The sequence below is a fragment of the Dermacentor variabilis genome, chromosome 1 (assembly GCF_050947875.1).
Source record: "Dermacentor variabilis isolate Ectoservices chromosome 1, ASM5094787v1, whole genome shotgun sequence".
Taxonomy (NCBI): Eukaryota; Metazoa; Arthropoda; class Arachnida; order Ixodida; family Ixodidae; genus Dermacentor; species Dermacentor variabilis.
The window spans coordinates 103,561,214-103,580,506 of record NC_134568.1 but is presented as its reverse complement, the minus strand read 5'-3'; the positions used below and the strand labels follow the sequence as shown (position 1 = coordinate 103,580,506).

At 44.2% G+C, this 19,293-nt stretch overlaps 1 protein-coding gene across 3 annotated transcripts in view; it reads left to right on the top strand.

Moving 5' to 3' along the window:
- The window catches only part of PpV (Protein phosphatase V), a 34,019-nt gene extending 22,911 nt beyond the window's left edge, over positions 1-11,108 (top strand). For all 3 annotated transcript variants that reach the window (XM_075691905.1, XM_075691915.1, XM_075691896.1), the window contains exons 8-10: positions 1,044-1,133; positions 9,039-9,096; positions 9,180-11,108. In XM_075691905.1, the coding sequence (XP_075548020.1) occupies positions 1,044-1,133; positions 9,039-9,096; positions 9,180-9,370 (339 nt within the window). In that variant the 3' untranslated portion in view covers positions 9,371-11,108. The remainder of the gene's footprint in view (positions 1-1,043; positions 1,134-9,038; positions 9,097-9,179) is intronic.
- Positions 11,109-19,293: the final 8,185 nt, after the last annotated feature.

Below are 19,293 nucleotides of genomic sequence, written 5' to 3'. Positions count from 1 at the left end.
GTTTCGGCAAGCAATCATGCATAATTATCACAGCTCAGAGGGCATTATGGTGAAACCCAGAGTGTTTTCATTGAAGATGTCTGTAGGCTGCTAAAACATTCTACCAGCATTGACATCCCTCAGTCCCCGCACAGGCCGCATCAGCGAGGGAGCAGTGTGACAGCTCATGACATCATGAATCCCTCTTCATCGAGGGCTTGCCCATGTGAATGCCGTCTAAAGAGCAGAGCTTTAGGCTTTTTATTGTAGTTATGTATATTTACACCAAGCTTGCACACACACTTGCTTGTTGCAGAAATTAAATACTTTCAGCAGTTAAAATAATCTTCCTAGAGGTCAGATGTTTGGGCATAAAGTATTTAATTTTAGGTACCTAAGAAATACAATTGTAATGGGTCTTCACATTCGAAATTAATGCCCTTCTGTAAGCATGTTGCTCGCTTATAGCATGAGCTAATTTGAGTAAAGCTTTGCAGTTACATTCATGAATTAAACTTAAGAAATTAAGGACAGTTCTGTGCAGGATTGTGCAACTACTGTGATGGCCTTCTCGTTGTGCTTTCCTGTCTTCATAAGCATGGTTTTCTGCCATCAAGCCAGATTGCACACCTGGTTTTTAGCTTTCAAGTGTCTAGCAAAAATTGCAGCCATACAATGGATGTGATAATGTTCACTGGCACAGCAATGTGACTTGAGTCAAGCTGAAAGCACTCTGTTTTCAGCATCGTAGAAGCTAGCTTGCTGTCCAGGATAGGCATAATTTGGTGTGGAGCAGCAACTTAAGCTTGGATGGTCTCTGTGATAACTACTTCAGCGGGTAAATGCTTATTTATTACACTAGACGGAACCATTTTTCAAGGAACAAAAATGAACTTCTGCACAAAAAAATCCAGCAGGCCATTTGCATTAGATGTGTGTCATGTTCCATCCAATATTACAAAGAATGTGCATTAACTCCCAAGTCATGTTAAATTGTTTTTGGTGTAGTGTACAGTAAGCTTTCAAGCTTTGCAAGCCGTTGCAATCCTTATCTGCACATACATCTTGTTTGGTCTGACCCTGAAGACGTGGAGACTTGGTCAGTAAGTCCACGGGGGGCTGGCTGGCTTTTTGGTGCCAAGGTTACCCATGAGGTAAGAGTTGTTTGTGTGCAATAGATTTCAAATAACCTCTTTGTACCATAGTATGGAGGAGTACATGACTATTTTTGAAGCTACAAATTGTCTACTTGTGAAGTTTTGAGAATGCAAAGCTGCTTTCTCTACATGGTGTCCAAATGTCTGTGGTTTTCAGAAAAGCTTGTATTGGAAACATGTTGCCGGGCCACATATTTTCACAAATGGTGCTTTTCAGAGTGCAGTGGCAACAATATTTACCACCTTGTGGGCTCAAGATAGCTTTCTGTAACAGAGAAGCGCAGTCCACATGCCAGTGCATATTTTGTAAACAGCTGTTTCAAGTGTGCAGTTATTCATTAGCATTGCCATTGCAATCAGGAGCACAGCATTCAAAGGCTTTGGACAAGTGTGATTAAGACTGTACTTTGTTGAGCCTCCCTTAAAGGAACAATTAAGGGAAGCAGTAACTCTATTAAACATTAGTAGCTTATCTTTCCGGAACTCTTCAGTGTTCATGTGATCGATAGTATAGTTAGTGGCCGAGAAAGAAGGTACTAATCACAGTTAAATGCCAAACTCGCCTTTCTCAGTTTCCTGTGTGTGTAAGGCATGGTGGAATTGACACAATTTTTATTACCTCTAAAGTTATACATCTGTTGAAGTATTTGTGGACAACACACTTTTAGTCGCTGGCGCTGGCGCTGGTGTCTGGAGCCAAAAAATGTAATGAAAGCTGCACACTGTTCTGCATTATTTCAAATGCTACAGCTGTCGGTTTATGACCAGGCATCATGCTTGGTCATCAGCATTCGGAGTGGCAACTCAAAACATCCTGAAATCTTCTGCCTTCATGCTTCTTATGTTATCGTACTCGTTTTGATTGACCCCCTTTCTTCTCCTGGCTGTAATATTTCTACAACCTGCCACATAACAAAAGCTGACACTATTTTTTCTCTTACATTGTGTGCTTATGTTTTAGAATAGGGGCCAAAATGAGTTTTGTGCATGCAGGAATGAAATATGCATAAAGGGGGACACAGTGCTAGACTTGCCGAGAGTCTTGCTTTTGACGCACTGCTTGGTTTTAAGAAACAAGCTTGTGTCACGATGCAAAAATAAAAATAATAAATTTCGTACTTAATGCTTTGTGAATATCATTTATGAGCATGGTAATATAAATAAATATATCAGCCAGCTCGCAATGCTTAGCATTAGACACGGAGTCATTTTTGTCCTTTCAACTAGCAACAGTTAAACCCTCCTACTTTAAGCGTGTCAGCTCTAAAAATTGACAAACACTCTAAGAAACAGCAATTATTTATCATTCAGTCTGTTATTGATATGAGGGGAGAGAAAGTGATAGCCTGTATCATTTGCTGCTTGCAAACGTTGATTGTTCAGGAGTTGTTGCATCTGGTGTGGTACCAGAGCTGTTGCTTTGCCATGCACTGCCATGTTGATCCAAAGCTTTTGAGACAAAATTCTGAATTTGAACTAGTTGGCTAGGCAACATATTTACAGGGAAAAGTGCTAAGCATGGGACAAGCAAGTGGCAATCAGTGTCTTTTCTTAAGTTTTCTGCTGTTCTTGCAGCCTACATTGGTGTAATATTTTGCAGACACAATCATCACTGCATGATCAATGCAGTGCACTCAATGCTCAAACCTGGTGAGGGGCGACCCTTTAGTGAAATTTTTTTGTCAAGTACACGGGGAACAATGACGCAAAGTATTTCATCACATACTTTGGGAATGAGTATCTCGAAACTGGTGTCATCTTCAGACCTGCCATGGTTGCTTAGTGGCTATGGTGTTGGGCTGCTAACACAAGGTCGCGGGATCGAATCTTGGCCACAGCGGCCACATTTCAAGGAGGGCGAAATGTGAAAACACCCATGTACTTATGCTTAGGTGAACGTTAAACAACCTCAGCTAGTCCAAATTATTCCAGAGTCCCACTCTACGACGTGCCTTATAATCAGATTGTGGTTTTGGCACGTAAAACCCCACAATTTAATTTTTAGGTGTCATCATCAGAATTCGTTCTAAGTATTTATGACGCGTATTCATCAGCTACGTACAGTTTGTAAATTGCAATATGTGCTATAAAGAATTGTTATCCGCCGTGGTTGCTCAGTGGCTATGGTGTTGGGCTGCTGAGCACGAGGTCGCGGGATCGAATCCCGGCCACGGCGGCCGCATTTCGATGGGGGCGAAATGCGAAAACACCCGTGTGCTTAGATTTAGGTGCACGTTAAAGAACCCCAGGTGGTCAAAATTTCCGGAGTCCTCCACTACGGCGTGCCTCATAATCAGAAAGTGGTTTTGGCACGTAAAACCCCAAATATTATTATTATAAAGAATTGTTCAAAAGTTCATTAGCAAAATGTTCGTAATTATTTTTGATTATTCAGTTAGATTTCTCGTGCAAATAATGTCTGCTTTTTAGACTAATCCAGCTCAAGAAGCAGAATTGGGCAGCGTGCCACAACCGACTGTAAAAAATTATATTAACAATATAAATGAACATCTAGTGTGTCTGTGTGTGTGTGTGGCACACACTCTCTCTCATACACACACCAGGTGCTTTCTTTATGGGATACTCATTAAATAAATATGCATATCTAGACCCCTCCCAATTTTGCACATAGACTTACATGGCTGAGCAAAAATTGACAAGAAAGATTTCAATAATTACATAGAATATGACAACTTTTTAATTACTAAATTCAGGGCACATGTAGCTGTGAAATTGAAGCTGAGGATTAGTAAAGTCATGTCTGCTCAACAATCATAAGACTTGCACCACTTTTGAGCTCTCTGCTCCCAAAATCTGCCAAGCAATGCTGCGGCATTCCATTTAAGATTGTCCCAAATAGAGGCATGATTTTGGGCAACTGAACTAGAATGTCGATGTATTTCATATATAGTGTACTATATTAGGGGTAGTGGGCCGTGGGAAGGCTCCGCAGTGAAGCAGTTTTCCCAGAAACGTACAGGTGGCGCTGCTGCGCCTTTCACCTCGACACTTCATGCATGCATGCACATCGGATGTCTCCTCGCCTGACTGGAAAAACGCGTTTCAGTATGATCTACCGCGTTCTCTAATATACAGAAGAGAGATAAAGAGGGAAAAAAAACGGATTTCTTTGTTTTCTTGTTCTTTTTTTCTTGTGAGGACACAAGTTCAATAGGTTTCATTGGTACATGAGAGTCCAAGCATGCGCCGGTGGCATGATTGGCTTATCAGAACCTGCACCAAAAAGAAAGCATTCAGTGTACACACAGGTTTAGTTCTGCAGAGAGCGCTTTATTTGCACATAAAAAAAAATGGGCTGCAGTCCACGCTGTAAAGGTGGTTGGACAGTGAAGCTGTAAACGACAACTAGAACGATTACCCATTGTGACGTAAGTTGAAATTCACACGGCGACATTCACATGTACTTTACCTAGTTATTACGTTTCAACGGCCTGCGACTTAATTGGCTTGTGTCGCTACTTCGTGCACCTACAAAGAGTGAGCCAGAGAGAAAAGAAATTCGCCGCACCTCGTATGCATGTTGCTCTTTCATTATACCTGTGTGTCACAACACAAATCAGTTGCTAGGCGGGTTCTTCTTGCACGTATAAAAGTGTAGTTACGTCACTCCCTGCTTTGTATACAACAGTCAAGCTGCTGTCGCCACAGCAGCTAACCCAGCAGTAATCTTTACTGGGAAACGTATGCAGGGAGTGCTACGTGCTTCGCATTGCATGTAGGCGTAGGAGTGTCTTATCATCAATTATGCACGTGGTTCAGATGCTTCTTTTAATCTTGTTCTTATTGAAACATATGCTGTTCTGTATGTTGCATGCGTGATTCCAGAGAATGTATGCACTGTTCGCTTCCCTTTGGTAAGTGCTTGTAGCCTCTGCCTTACGGAGGTATGAGCCATAGATGATGATAGTTTTCTGTCGACGTTATGCCACGAAGAAATCCTAGGATCCTAGCCATAGACAACTTTGCTGTAAAACACGATGAAAAGAGTCATGCAGCGTCTGTTTTGATTCTTCCATTGTGTGTGAGAGTGGTTCTGATATTAACGTACGGCAAACTTACGTCTGGCAGACATGCAACGTCGCCTTGTGTTCTTCCAGAGTTCATGAAGACAGTCTTTTCGATCATTACAGCCGTCGATTGAGACACATTCCATAAGTCAAATGGCATGTACTGCACGTCAATTGCCAGCCCATCCGTTTGAAGCAAGGTTTCTTAGAAGAGCCACATGCTGCAGGTTTTGCACACACACCTCTTTCACGTGCTGGCACCTTCGACAGGTACTTCGGAACATTGAATGGTCGGTACTGCGTCCAGTGAAGACGAGGTGAAAACGTGGTATCCGCACTGCCTTTCCATCAATGACAGGAACATAGTCTCGAAATACGTACTTTTCTTTGAACTGTAGCTCACACACAGCTCCAGGGGCTTATCAGCATGGTGAATGTTCAGATTGCAAACACAGCGTCTTTCGTCGTCCTCGGGGACATTAAACAACTTCGGCGCATTCTTCACGCCGCTATACCCACTTATGCAACTGGGAGTGAAGCAGTAGTTCTTCTGACGAGGCTTCGTCATGTCACCTCATCGGTCAGAGAAAAAAACTGCACATGAAATAACAAATGTGTGCACAAAACACAAAACAACACAAATACATGGACGAGTGCAGGTGATGGCCAGCGTGCGAGTGTGGCGGTGGCACGGTGGACCCCAGGTGAAAGGCTCCATAGTGCCGCCTCGTGGCCGCAAAGATTTTCCGGATTTTCTGCTTCACGCGCGTGCATTGCCCGCGCCTCCCCCTCGACCCACTACCCCTACTCTAGTACACTATGATTTCATAGCACGTTTTAAGGCTGGATATCTCATAAGTGGTGTTAGACTTGCAATTTCGGCTAGACAAGCATGACTTCAAAACTGTCTACCAACTAGGAAAACCGGGAATCCTCAGGGATTTTGAATAGTCTGGAAATATTCAGGGAAAACTCGGGGAATTTGTGCTTCTATCACGGAAAATTAGCTGTAATTTTATTGAAAGAACGAAAGTCGCGGTAATGCTGGTTCGCGTAACAGAGAAGGATCGTAACGAATAGGTCTTTTGACGCCGTGTCGTCGGCTTGAGGAGTTTCCAGTGTACAGTCAACGACCGACTTTCCGGACGCCCGATAATTCGGAAGGCTTTGCTGCACCGCCACGTACCCCATAGAGTCAATGTATAACAATGTCTGAAATTTCGGACACAAGAACCCTTCGCCGATCGATTTCCCGTACTTTTTGCTGTGACCGCAGGTCCGGAACGGCATTAATCAAAGCCACCACTGCCGCTTTTTTTATTACCCTGCTGCCGCGATAAACGCTCGGCCTAGATGCTTCAACGTTCGCTATTAAGCTTATTGCCGTTCGGCGCCTTCTTTTTAATTGAAAGAATTCACCGCTGTAAGCAATGGCACCGACTCCGTCTTTGTGGCCCTCGCAATTGGCTTAGAGGCTCAGAAAGCACGGCGCACTGCATAATGCTCGTTCCCGATAGTCAGCTTTGCCTCGATGGAGAAATTTTGCACAGTGAAGCTTACGGAAAAGTATTGCGGTGAAGCATAACATGCGTGGGAAGGGGCAATTGTCACTGGACGCAGCATCTATTCCTTAATTATACGCGCGTCCACCCGCCATCTCCTGTCACAGTACAAGCACCGATATGCCTAATAAGTGTACTGGTAGGCCTTTTCGGATGTGCCTGTGGCGATTTGAGCCCTGAACGGCAGTAAAAGACGTGCATTCATTTGTTCGAACTGCCCGATTTTACGGACGTTAGGGAGTCCGAAAAATCGGATGTTGACTGTACAACTGACGAAGAGAATGCTTCAAATTGTCCGTGGGGCGAACGCGCGGTGGAAGGAGGACGAGAGCGGAAAGGACCTACGCATTGAAGAATGAACGGGAAAGGAAGCGTGCCGCCACTTCTTTCAATGAGCTTGAGCCTAAAAAACAGTGTTGCTTGACGCCGAGATGCAGGTGTCCCTCATCCAAACCAGAATAAACTCTTTCAAGCAGTGAAACACAACACTGAGGTGTTGTGCGTGGGCTGAGAGTATGTCAGGACAGTTGAGGTTGACGCACCAGCTGCTGAGAGAGAATCTCACTTGTGATAAAGTTCAGGCCTCTTACCAATGAGCTTGCTATCAGTTCATAAAAATAGCTCATATCCCCTTTAGTCACGGCATCCACATTTGTGGACATGACCTACTTTTGCCATTTCTGTGCAATGGTAGCAAGGAATAGAGCACAAACATTAAGCTTAGGGCAAATTGAACATTCTGATAACCTAAATTACTTCCGTTTTGCTCCTGAGTGATATGTAACAATACAGAGTACCGCTTTGGTGGAGGCACTGCCATGTTTTATGTGATGCTTGACTCAGGTGGGGCATGTTGTTAGCAACCTTGAAATATATATATATATATATATATATATATATATATATATATATATATATATATATATATATATAAATTTTTTTCTTCTTGAAATGCTTGAGGCCAATAGTGCATGTAAATCGAGTGGGGGATTTAATCCTTTTTATGAAGAACCGTAGCATGACTGACTTCACAATATTAAAGTATTTAGTTACTCTGTAATTAGAATGACTCATCATAAAATGCTCAGTCATTCTACCACCTTGATTTCCTCTCAGTGGAGTCTCAAGCACCACCTATGTTTCACACATGTATCGACAGTCGATCATAATTCGTGACTGAAGGGGATATTCGAAAACAATTGTTTCTGTATGCATCTTTTTTATATTCGTATTTGAGTATGTTTGACTTGATTTTCAATTACTTTTACCATTTTTTTCAAAGATATTTTATTCGCTCTGCTTTTTACTAACCCTTCCCTTCTGATTTCATGTTGAATAAAATAAATGCTACTCCTTACTGTTCAAACTAAATTAAGTAGCTTTTTTTAAATTTTTTAGCATGCTTACTAAAGAGTGACAGCATCAGCCGACATGGTGTCATCCTGTCTTGACATAAAAAAAAGTTCTGTATTACTCAGGCAGTTTTGCAAAGGCACTCAGGGAAAACCTGGAAAACTCTGGGAATTTGGTAATATCAACTTGATAGACACCCTGAAAACTGCTCAGCCTCAATTTTGCAATTAAAACATGCTGTGGAAAAAGTTTATGACACTTTTGGAAAACTCTGCCTTTTGGAAAGACAAAAATGCAATGTGCGGAAGTCTTCTTAAGGAGGAGCCATATTATGACAATTGTTTTCTTGGTGCACATCATCCCTTAAATACTTCAGATTCTGCGCTTTGGTTAAATGTACAATTTTGTGACAGATTTAAATGTCAAGCTTAGTCACTGATACATTGTAAATTTCTAAAGGGCTTGAAAATTTCTGTAAATATTCTTGATGTGGGTAAAAAAGGGTTAATACATACTTTTATGTTTTTAGTCTTCGGGCCAGTTGATGTGCTAGAAAGTGTTCTTTTGGGATACATTTGCATACTCAGTGCTAGATAAGGTTTGTTAGCTTATTACAACTCGGAATTCGGGATGCAGTGGCTTAGAGATGTGCTTGTGACCTATCAATACAGCCTTTGCCAAAAGAAACAAAGCCATTGTCCACATGACAGCTGCTGATTCAGGGACATCAGGTTGGCATCCTGTTGCACCAGAACTGCTGGAAAGCCCTGAAGAGAGATCTTAACATTCGTGCTCGCTCTGCAGATCCTTATACCGATAGGAGTACCATGGGTGCAACACAGTGCAGCCAGGAGTCAGCAGCATAGTCTCATTTCTGATGTCATAGGCTGTACATGCATTCCTTATTGGCAGCACTGTTTTGACCTTGTGTCTTCTACAATGCCTGTCATTTGTTTCAGTTCATGCACCTCAACAACTTGAAGCTGATATGCAGGGCACATCAGTTAGTACACGAAGGTGAGCACCCAGTTATTTAGTTTTGTTGATATTGCTTTGTTTACTGTATTTTGAACTGATAGGTGCTTACTTTTTGGTTTCAGGCTACAAGTACATGTTTGACGACAAGCTTGTGACAGTTTGGTCAGCACCGAATTACTGTTACCGATGTGGTAACATTGCTGCTGTTTTGGCCTTCACGGACGTTAACACTCGAACCGCAAAGTTATACCATGCAGTGCCAGACTCAGAGCGTGTGATACCACCCCGGAACACAACACCATACTTCTTGTAGCACGGCTTGTGATTTTGCACCTTTCTGTTTGGTCGTTGATGTACTGTGCAACATGCTGTGCTTATTCATAGGCAACCTGTGAAGCAGTGAGACGTCCAGTAAATGGGAGGGCAGTTCTGCATCAATTCAGAGGAATGGACTATTTGTCCTGTTACCTGCCCTAAATGTACCTTGCCAGAGAGCTTGGAGATAATTTTTTTTTATTCTTCAGTATTTGTTTACACAAAAAAGTCATTTTTTAAGTGGCAGTGCACGTGTAAATCATCACATTTTGTGACTTTGTCACAAGAGGTCTGTGGCTGTTCTAATTGAAGTAACCATAGGGTGAGGCATGTTCATTTTATGCAATTTGGCATGTTAGAGTGTAATGAAGGTTGAGTTTGGCCATTCCTATGTGATTATGTGTTTGGAAGCCCTGTTGCTATGGTTGAGCAACACACATATCGCATTGATTGGTTTTTGTCTTATGCTGTGGTCGGCTTCTCTGTGGTGCCCATTTCACTTTATATTTTAGTAGTCAGCACGTGTGCTATCGTATTCATACTAGGGGGACGCAGAGTAAAGAATCAAGATATTTTTTCTTGGTTGTCCTAAAGATTTAGAGCTTGCGTATTCTGATCCCAGAACACTTTTTGTTGGGATCTGGCTGCATAAACTGAACATAAGTTTGCATCAGTGTTGTTGCAAAATATTGTAGGTGTGGTTTACACAAGCTTACTGTTTTGAAAATAGGTGAAGACATAGTTTGTGTATTTAAGATTGTCTGCAGTATAGCTGTTTTGCTTTTGAAAAAAATAATGTAAAGATATGACAGATCGTACGCTGATTTTTGTCATGCCCACTATTTTTATGTGAATATATTGAAGCCTGGCTGCAAGGACTGGCAACATTGCTCATTACTTAAAACGTCACTTAGGACAGTTTGTCAGATTCTCGTGCAAATTTTAGACTTGTTTGCTTCTTGAGTAGTGTTGCTCACTCTAGACATCCTTTTAATGGCGTGAAAGCCGGAATGAGCAGCATGTTTACAAGTGGCATTTCGATAGTCCTTGGTTTAGGTGCAAAGTAGTACAATAAATAGCTGTTTCAAGCACTGGTTTCTTGTTTGATAGTTAAAAATTGTGGTTTGTTTGTTTGTTGACCATTATTGCATTGGTAAAATATTTCTGTGCAACTGGTGCATGTGGACATTTATTGGAGCATCAAAAAGCTGCAGGTGCTGCAAACAGATCGTAAATTGCCTTCATTTAAATGTGTCCTGCAATGCACATAACCCCTTAAAATACATAGGACACATGTGTCCCTGAATATTAAACACGTCTTGATAAATACATTCTACCCCTAGAAACCTGCTGGTGGAAATTGGCAGAGCTAGTGAGCTTCTGTTATTGAAATATTTTATTTTGGTCAGCAACACTAACAAAATGCTGACGAAGCTGTGGAGTCTTGCAAAAAGGGGCTCTTCACCAATGACGAATTAAGCTTTTTCTAATCAATAAAGCAAGATATGGGAAATATAAAGTGCAGTGTTCAAAAGATTTTAACAAACCAAGCTTCGTGAAATGGGTATAAATACTTTTTTTTTCAGATAAAGGGGCATTGGGACATGTGTCCCAATGTACTGCGACAGAATTTTGGATGTCATTTGGTGGCGCTCGCTTGAGTGTGACATTCTTATGATTTAATAGCCACTTGAATAAATTTGTATATTTTGTGCCTTTAAGTGTGGCCGGTTTCATTCCTGATGTTTTTATTTACCAAAACATTGGCTGGAAAACAACGCAAATTCCTCGTATCAGAAGAATAGCTGATATAACATTTTACTTGACAGCAACATTTGATCTGCTTCAGAGTTTGACGAAGATTGCATTTCTTAGATGTTAACAATGTCGGTGCAGAAATTAAAGCACAACACCCAGAGAAGCCAGAACGTTCAAAGCTCCTGAAAAAAAAAAAAAGACAAGAAATCTTGCCATTTTTGTGCCCTAAAGCTATGTGTGCAGTCAAAAGGTCATTGACTGGGAGAAGACTTGCAAGACTGAGCTATGCACAGCTGATTCTGGTGTGCAACATGGGGAAATAAAATACATTCCACAGTGCAAACAAGTGGAGGATCTCGTGCCAGTAGAAATATCTTCTGTTATAAAGTCGGACAGCTTGGTAATTCTTCTAAAAGAAAGCACTCGGTATGCTAAGCAAAACGAGAATGACTTCATAATGTCGGCAGAAGAAATAGGCTTTTTAGCTCTAAACCTCACAAGCTGTCGCATCCGGCCGACTTGAAGGTAACCTACGAAGTGACCCGAAAGTCAAAAATAAATTACTAGCTCCGAGTATTCTTTCACTTCCTAGACATTCGAGTAAACAATGCCTGCATTATGTGTGTCAAAGTGCAAGCTACCAAGTCCACTATGCCCTCTCTGACGTCGCTGCAGTTTTGCCAAGCATTTGCATGGGTTTGTGTTCAAAATTTTTAGAGGCGAGAGCAGACCACCAATCTTGGGCAGATGCGCAGGTGCATAAAAGAGAGTGCAAGGCAAGAAGTTCCTGCTTGAAAGAGGTGCGCAAATTGTGCCTAGTCAAAAGCTTGAAAACTGCACATTCACCTGCTGGAACATTTACTATGTTCGCTTGTGCTTCCTTGCCGCAGGAAATTGTTTCATGGAGTTTCACGGAATCGACTAAGGAGCTTGCGTAAATATTTGGTTTCCTTAAGGCACATATAGGGGCACACATGTTCCAGAGAGTAACATATGAGCTACAAGAAATATATTCTTGAAAATTGTTAGATTATTCTTTGGACGGCCCAAATAAAAAACAAAATACAGTACATTGATAATTTCTTGACTGATTACCTGATGTGGATAAAGGGGCCTTGAAACACTTTTTGAGTGCGGTAAGTAAATTGTACTAGACGGAAGACAGTGCTTCCGTGTACAGCCAAGCTAAATATTGCTCACTTCCATACAAAGGAAACATAATGTTGCTATTAGAGCCTCTCACCAGGCCACACTGCAAATTTAGGTTATGCGCCGGAAGTTTTTATGTGCACTCTAGGGAGCATTCTACCGCAAAAATGATTCAAATTGGTTCATTAATAGCAGAGCTAGAAATATTTGAAGTGCTGCGAACCCATGCTTTCAGGAGGCGAGATTCACCAACAACATCCACGCTTTCTCCACTTACCCCCGTTTTGACTCCGCGAGCGAAATTCCTTCCCGGCGTTCTCCCATACCAGAGGCAGAGGATTGCCCATACGTCACGGACCTTGCCTTTATTTGCCTTTCCCTTCGACTTTCCCGCTGCTGCTGTCCGGCAAACCGTGTCTGGGGATAGCTCAGAGCATGTATATATATGGGAGCGTGGCAGAGAAGATACGCAAGGAACTCGTTCGCACCGCACTATGTCGAAAACACCAGAGGGGGCTCGCCTCCCCCCCCCCCCCCCCCGGCGATGCCGAAGCCCCCCCCACACACACACCTAAAGTGCCATTACCAGAGCTTTGTCACCCACGTCATTTGAGGTTTCTTTTGACTTTTCTCTACCTTTTCACTTGAAATTTTGCTGGCGCTAATAGCTTTCTGCATCATTGTTGGTACGGAAGTGCATGGCTTTTAATTCATTGTTTCGCTTTATTTCTGCAAATCCTGACAATAGGAGGACACGTGCATTAGAAGCACTAGTGGCAGCTGCCTCATCCATATTTTCTCACTTCAACATTGTTTTAAATTTCCACTGTAACAGCATGCACACACACAATATATTTAAATATACACACAAGACAAATTTTATTATATTTTTGAAAGAGATGAAGGTAGCCAATTCAAAATTATTTCTAAATTTATGGATAGCCTATGCCTAAAGAAAGAATATGTTGCTGTATGTTCACCACGCTTTAAATTGCTTTGCATGCTTTTTTGACCATGAAAAAAATCCAAAGACCTCAGTGACCCCTTTAGCAGTCTTTTATCGGTGTGTGAAATGCACGTGAATGTTGTTTGTCTCAGTATTGCTACTCTTTCCAGTTAATGCTAATGACTCTTGAAACAAAAATCATTTCTAATAATTACAACATTTATTAGGGATGGAAACATCGTCAGTAGCATGCAAAGGTCAAATATATACTGACGAGATTAAAAAAAAATATTTGGAATACTTTGGAATCCCTGACGTCCTGCTGACGTACCGGCGCTGGGAATTCGGCGCGAATTTCAAGTACTGATGCTTGGACCTTCATTTTCTTATCTAATAATTAAACTTTTTTTTTTAAATGACTGCCTGCAGGGTTCTCAAACAATGCTTCATTAGTCTAAACTGATTTACTGTTTCGCTTTAGTGTCCCTTTAAAAACCGTGATAGAAGGCTTGTTAAGTATTGACTGCGTAGCTAAATGTGTGCTGAAGGTCGTGACATTCTTGCATTTTTTTTTTCGGAACAAAAAATTTTTTGGGGTGCCATATTTTATGTTACCTTCGCATCAAGTGCACTTTCAAGGTAGACGAATAGGCATAATGTAAACTCACAAAGGGTCAAGATAAGAAAGCGAGAATGTCACGACCTGCACTGAAGCCCAAGAACGTGACAAAAAAAAAAACGGAGTCACAATACGTTAAACGGTAACAAAGAAATCAGCTCCAGAAACTGAGCAGAAAGGCAGAAAAACAGTTTTGAGAAAACGGCTCTCAAAGTTTCACCTTCTCCTCAGTTCACTAAAAGGCACCAAATTTGTAGTCTTCGGGGTGTTTTGTGATATGGGGCTCCTTGTACATGTGGCCTCTGGTCTGGTGCGCTTCCACCACCCCTTTTCTTTTTATAGGGCATTCTTTGCTGCTGCTCACGAGAACGCAGGCGTCACGAGAACGTGAGATTTTTTGGGGTGAAGGCAACTGGTCAATAAACACACATATGCTACCTGAACGCAGGCGTCACGTTCTCGTGACGCCTGCGGCAAAAAGGACGTTCCACGTCCGCTGCCAAGGTCGGTGAGTGGTGGCGCTGGCTAACACTCCCAGGGTTCTACTAGGACACATAAATACCCAAGAAAGTGGATAGGGAAACGGCGCCGTGGTAGCTCAATTGGTAGAGCATCGCACGCGAAATGCGAAGGTTGTGGGTTCGGTTCCCACCTGCGGCAAGTTGTTTTTTCATCCACTTTAATTTCCATTAATTCATCGTCTCTATTTCATTTATTAAGCACAAGTAATTTCCCCTATGTTGTCCTTGGTGTCAGTGTTTGTTGGCTTCTTAGGATATATATATATATATATATATATATATATTGAAAGCTGGTCGCCCTCCCCCCACCCCGGAAAAATGAAAACTCTCCTCCTATGTGCAAAATAGCCTCCGGAGCTCCCGGGTCATCGCCACATTAGCCTGTTAACAGCTGTAATTATCCGTGAGCCCCCGCGAGCGTGCGCAGCAACATTATTAGGAATGCCTGCTGTCAGGATTGGGAGGTCAATCCCATCGCTCGTAATCAGTTGTCAAGATTGGAGTCGGGCATGATTTAGATGGTAGCTGGCCCATGGCGTCGTCCAACTTATCCACGCTTAGGACGTTGTTGAAGGGAAGGACTGCTTCTCATCGAGAACGAGGAGTATGGGTTTATTTACAGTAACTACATAAGGACGTTGCAATTCATCAGTCTAGCATGACTGCGAGAGAAAGTACACTGAGCAGCCGCACAACAGCGGTTTATAAACACTCGGTCCTCCCTCGATCTCAAGGTGAGGGAAACGTTCGACCAGGCACCGTAGACGAGCCGCCTCTCTGCGGGAGACACACACACACACTTCCGCACATGTTCACTGTCCCCACCGACGTCAGACGGTCTTCGCAGAACTCGGGGCTTACGTCAGGAAAGGCACATCTTATTCCCCGAGCTGACCCCCGCAGCGCGGCCGCCGGTTGTCCATTGTCTTGAGTCTTGAAAGGCGCGTGGGAAGGGGCCTCCGAAGACGTTCCCTCGGCAACTCCCTCGCTCGCGGCAGACCAGGTCGGCGGTGGCGGGCTCCGTCACAAAGCCTGGTTCGTCGAACTCATCTCGGCAATCCCGCGACGCAGAGTGGCGGACGTGGCTCATTGTCCAAGAAAAGTTGACGCCGCTGTCGCAACTGGCTGGCAAAACTTGCACCTCCGCCGGCCGTTCTTAACACTGCAGAACGATTAGCCTTCCCCTGTAAGGGAGGCGTCACCGTGACGCGGCCATGACGTCTTCCCGGCGTGTGGGGCCTCTACTCCGGCCGTGGCCGCACTACTCCCTTTGGTCGACCGCGCCTGCCCCTCTTTTGGGGTGGCAGCCTCTGTCCAGTTTCGCTCGGTCGTTGCCTTTCGAGGGCCGCCGGGATCTGCTGGACGGCCTGGGCTTGGACCTCTTGATCGTAGCACCTCGTTGCAGCCTCGAGCCGTGGCGGTATCGTTGTAGCTTCGTGCGGATTCTTGGCGCAGTCCCAAAGAATGTGAGCAGTGCTCTTTCCTTTCGGCACACACAACACAGGTCACTCACATAAACACTCGGACACACGTGCCTCATCAGCACCGGGGTGAATAACGGCCCCGTCTGAAGTTGTCGATATAACACCGCTTCCTTACGGGTCAAGCCCGGATGAGGTGGCGGCATAGTCCTATCTAGTCTGTACCAAATTTCGTTGTGGGAGGTAATTCTGTCCTTGGTTTCCCACTACCACGACGGGTCGACCGCAGCGGCACGGTTGGTTAGTCCTCGCGCCGCCGCGTTCGCCCTCTCGTTGTGGTTTGCGTTGCCGCGATCCGACACATCACTGCCCATGTGCGCCGTAAACCACGTGATCACGACACACCGATACAGCACTCTGGTGCTGTCAGGCACCCGGAGGACAAACCTCAGAGTACTTGAGAGCATGCAACCTCAAGCGCTTAGAACCTGTCTGGACTACCACGATGCGCTTCAACAGCCGCAACAATTGCCATCGCGAGGAAACACCCCATCAGTACGCATGTCACCACATACACCCTTAGAAATAATCTTCGGCACATTTCCCGACTAGTCTGAACGCCCTGCTTCTCTCTCGGAAAGTAGACCAGATATAACTTTTTCGGGCCTTGTGGCCTCCTACCGAACCTGTCTTCCATCAGACTTCACGCTTGCAGCAAGATCACCCTGTCCTTTGTGTGTCTCCGGCAGCCACAAGTGCGGCTTTCCATTCCAGGAGTTGCAAAGAAGTCCGACTTGCCAACTTGTGCCCTGAATCAAGCCGCTCTATATCTACTGCATGATTCCTACTCCAATCGAACTCATATTTATACAGATGGCTCTTCGACTCTAACCAGCTATACTGGTGCCGGAGTTATTCCGTCTACATCTTTCTGCAAGAAGTTGAAGATCAGCCACGTCACAACAACAAATAGCCGCGCGACTGGTCGCTCGAGGCACTTTGCGTGTATTTGCGGGCTTCTTTTACTCTCGGAAAAACACTTTTATGTAGCACATATTGAGCAACAGAAAGGCGTATCAGGAGTTTTTAATGTCGCTCTACAATTTTCTCATTGACACTTTTCATCTAATTATAATATTTGAGAAGCTGATTTATTAAAACTAATTATATAATTAGGCGGAATGAAAAAAACTACTTTGAGCATCTTCAAGCCGACGGCAAACAACATTACCTTTGTTCTGTCCAGCAACGTGGCATTTGCATATTTTTAAACTCTGGCTAAAGGTAGCTTAGCTGGGACATAGTATAATATACATGAGCCCCATGAGGGGTAGGCAAATAGCCAACAAAGGCTTGGTAGAGGCCTGATGCCTCTCCAGTCATTTATTCGAGTAGTATCTTGATGGTATGTTTGAGTAGTATCTGCGTTGCTGCCACATCACACCTTATTTTTTTTATCACTAGAGCCATGTGATCACTAAATTTTCGAATATATTTCCTCCATTCTTATTTGCGTTGAATATTTTGGGATTGGGTGTACATGCAGCACCAGTGATTATATATCCTGGCTGAAAATGACCGAATGTTGTGGGGGCTCGGGCTAACGCACCCAGTACCGGCGAGCTCTCTCGGAAAGTAGACCAGATATAACTTTTTCGGGCCTTGTGGCCTCCTACCGAACCTCTCTTCCATCAGACTTCACGCTTGCAGCAAGATCACCCTCACTCCGCGTCGCACGCATAGGGGCGCCGTGGTGGATTCGGTGACTCACCGGCAAGGCTTAGCGACGACTGCCACCGTACGTACACTATTAACAAAAGGGAGTTTATTCCCTGATATGTACGATATGCGAATGTAACCCAGGGGTTACGGAATTTGGGTGACAGTCGCGGACAACGAGTGAAAGCTCCCGGAAGTCCGCTCAGCCACACGGGGATCTTCCGTGCTAGGCTCGCCACACAAAGGGTTCGTCTCGCTCAGAAGTGCGCGGTACCAGATGGGTCCAAACGTACAGCCGCCAAAAGCACCGAAAATGAATCTGCCGGGCGAAGGCAGCCGCGTACCTCGGATGCTGCAGGAGAGGGATGCCGAGGGGAGCGCGAGAGGGGCCCGCTCCTCGGGCACTGTTCGTGCTAGTGAAGCAACATCAAGCCGGTTTTGCGGCACAACCGGTTATCCGGTTTTCGAATGCGAATAACCGGATAACCGGGTAATCGATTAGGCTGCTTGTTAATGCATTGGTACTCTTAGGGTACCTCACGCGCTTTGCAGGATCTATCTATCTATCTATCTATCTATCTATCTATCTATCTATCTATCTATCTATCTATCTATCTATCTATCTATCTATCTATCTATCTATCTATCTATCTATCTATCTATCTATCTATCTATCTATCTATCTATCTAACCGTTTTCCGCTTACCTGGGTCACTGGGTAGTCAATGATGAAATGGGTAGTGCATCTGGCTGCGGTGTTGAGGTAACAGGGGTCGAAGACTACCATCGGAGCAACTTGGGTCACTGAGTATGTGCCACTGGGTGAGTGGCAAGCGAGATAACAATGGTCAGCGTTTGCAGGCGCCGGCGCGCCACACTTCTCGTCTCGGAGGCCATGCGCGAACTTCTCGGCAGTGCCACCAGATGGCGCAGCGTGTACAGAAAGAAGCGCGAGAGAGGAGCCCCGCCGCAGTACACGCCTCATACATAACTCGTTTCGACAGTGGCAATACGTTGTGCCGCTATATTGATTCAATGGCAACGCAAAACCGTTGTCATGCAGTCATTGGGAGATGCGTTCTGCCGCAATTTTTTTCGTTCATAATATTCGGATATACGAATAACTGGATATTTTGTTTTCCTGTACTGGTATCGAAGTTCTTTGAACAGCTGTACTCCGTGGCGCGAATGTCGAACAAAAAAGCAACGAATTTCTCCCAACGTATGTAAACACTGCGCGTGGATATCGGCTGCCTGCTTTTTAAAGTCACGCGCAAAGTGAAAGCTACCAGTACAAATTTATTGCTGTCTTCACCTTCGCATCGCCACTAGCATTCTTCAACTCGCCCCTATGCCATTATTTGCAGCGATATGGCGTCCACTGACTCCATTCGTTCGCCCGGTTATGAAGGCACCTGTGATGAAACGAGAGCTCCAGTGCACGGTTTACCTTGTTGAAAACAGTTCATACGGAAATATATCTCCGCAGTTTTCTCTAAACTTGGACAACCAGCAGAGCTTTGTGTCTGCTCGTTAGAGGACATTTCTTGACCCAGGTAAGGGGGGGGGGGGGGATCCGTACTGATATTAGAGACATAGTGAACAATATGGCGCCTCCGGCTGTGAAAACGGGATGGACACTAGCCAGACTGAAGGAGCGGCACTCCACACACTGTTCAGTGCCCAGGCCCATGCGAGTCACTTGTCGGGCGAATTCCCCAGCTGGGACATAATTTGGACGCACTGAAATGATGGAAGGCGTACGAGTCCAATACCCTCTAGCAGCGA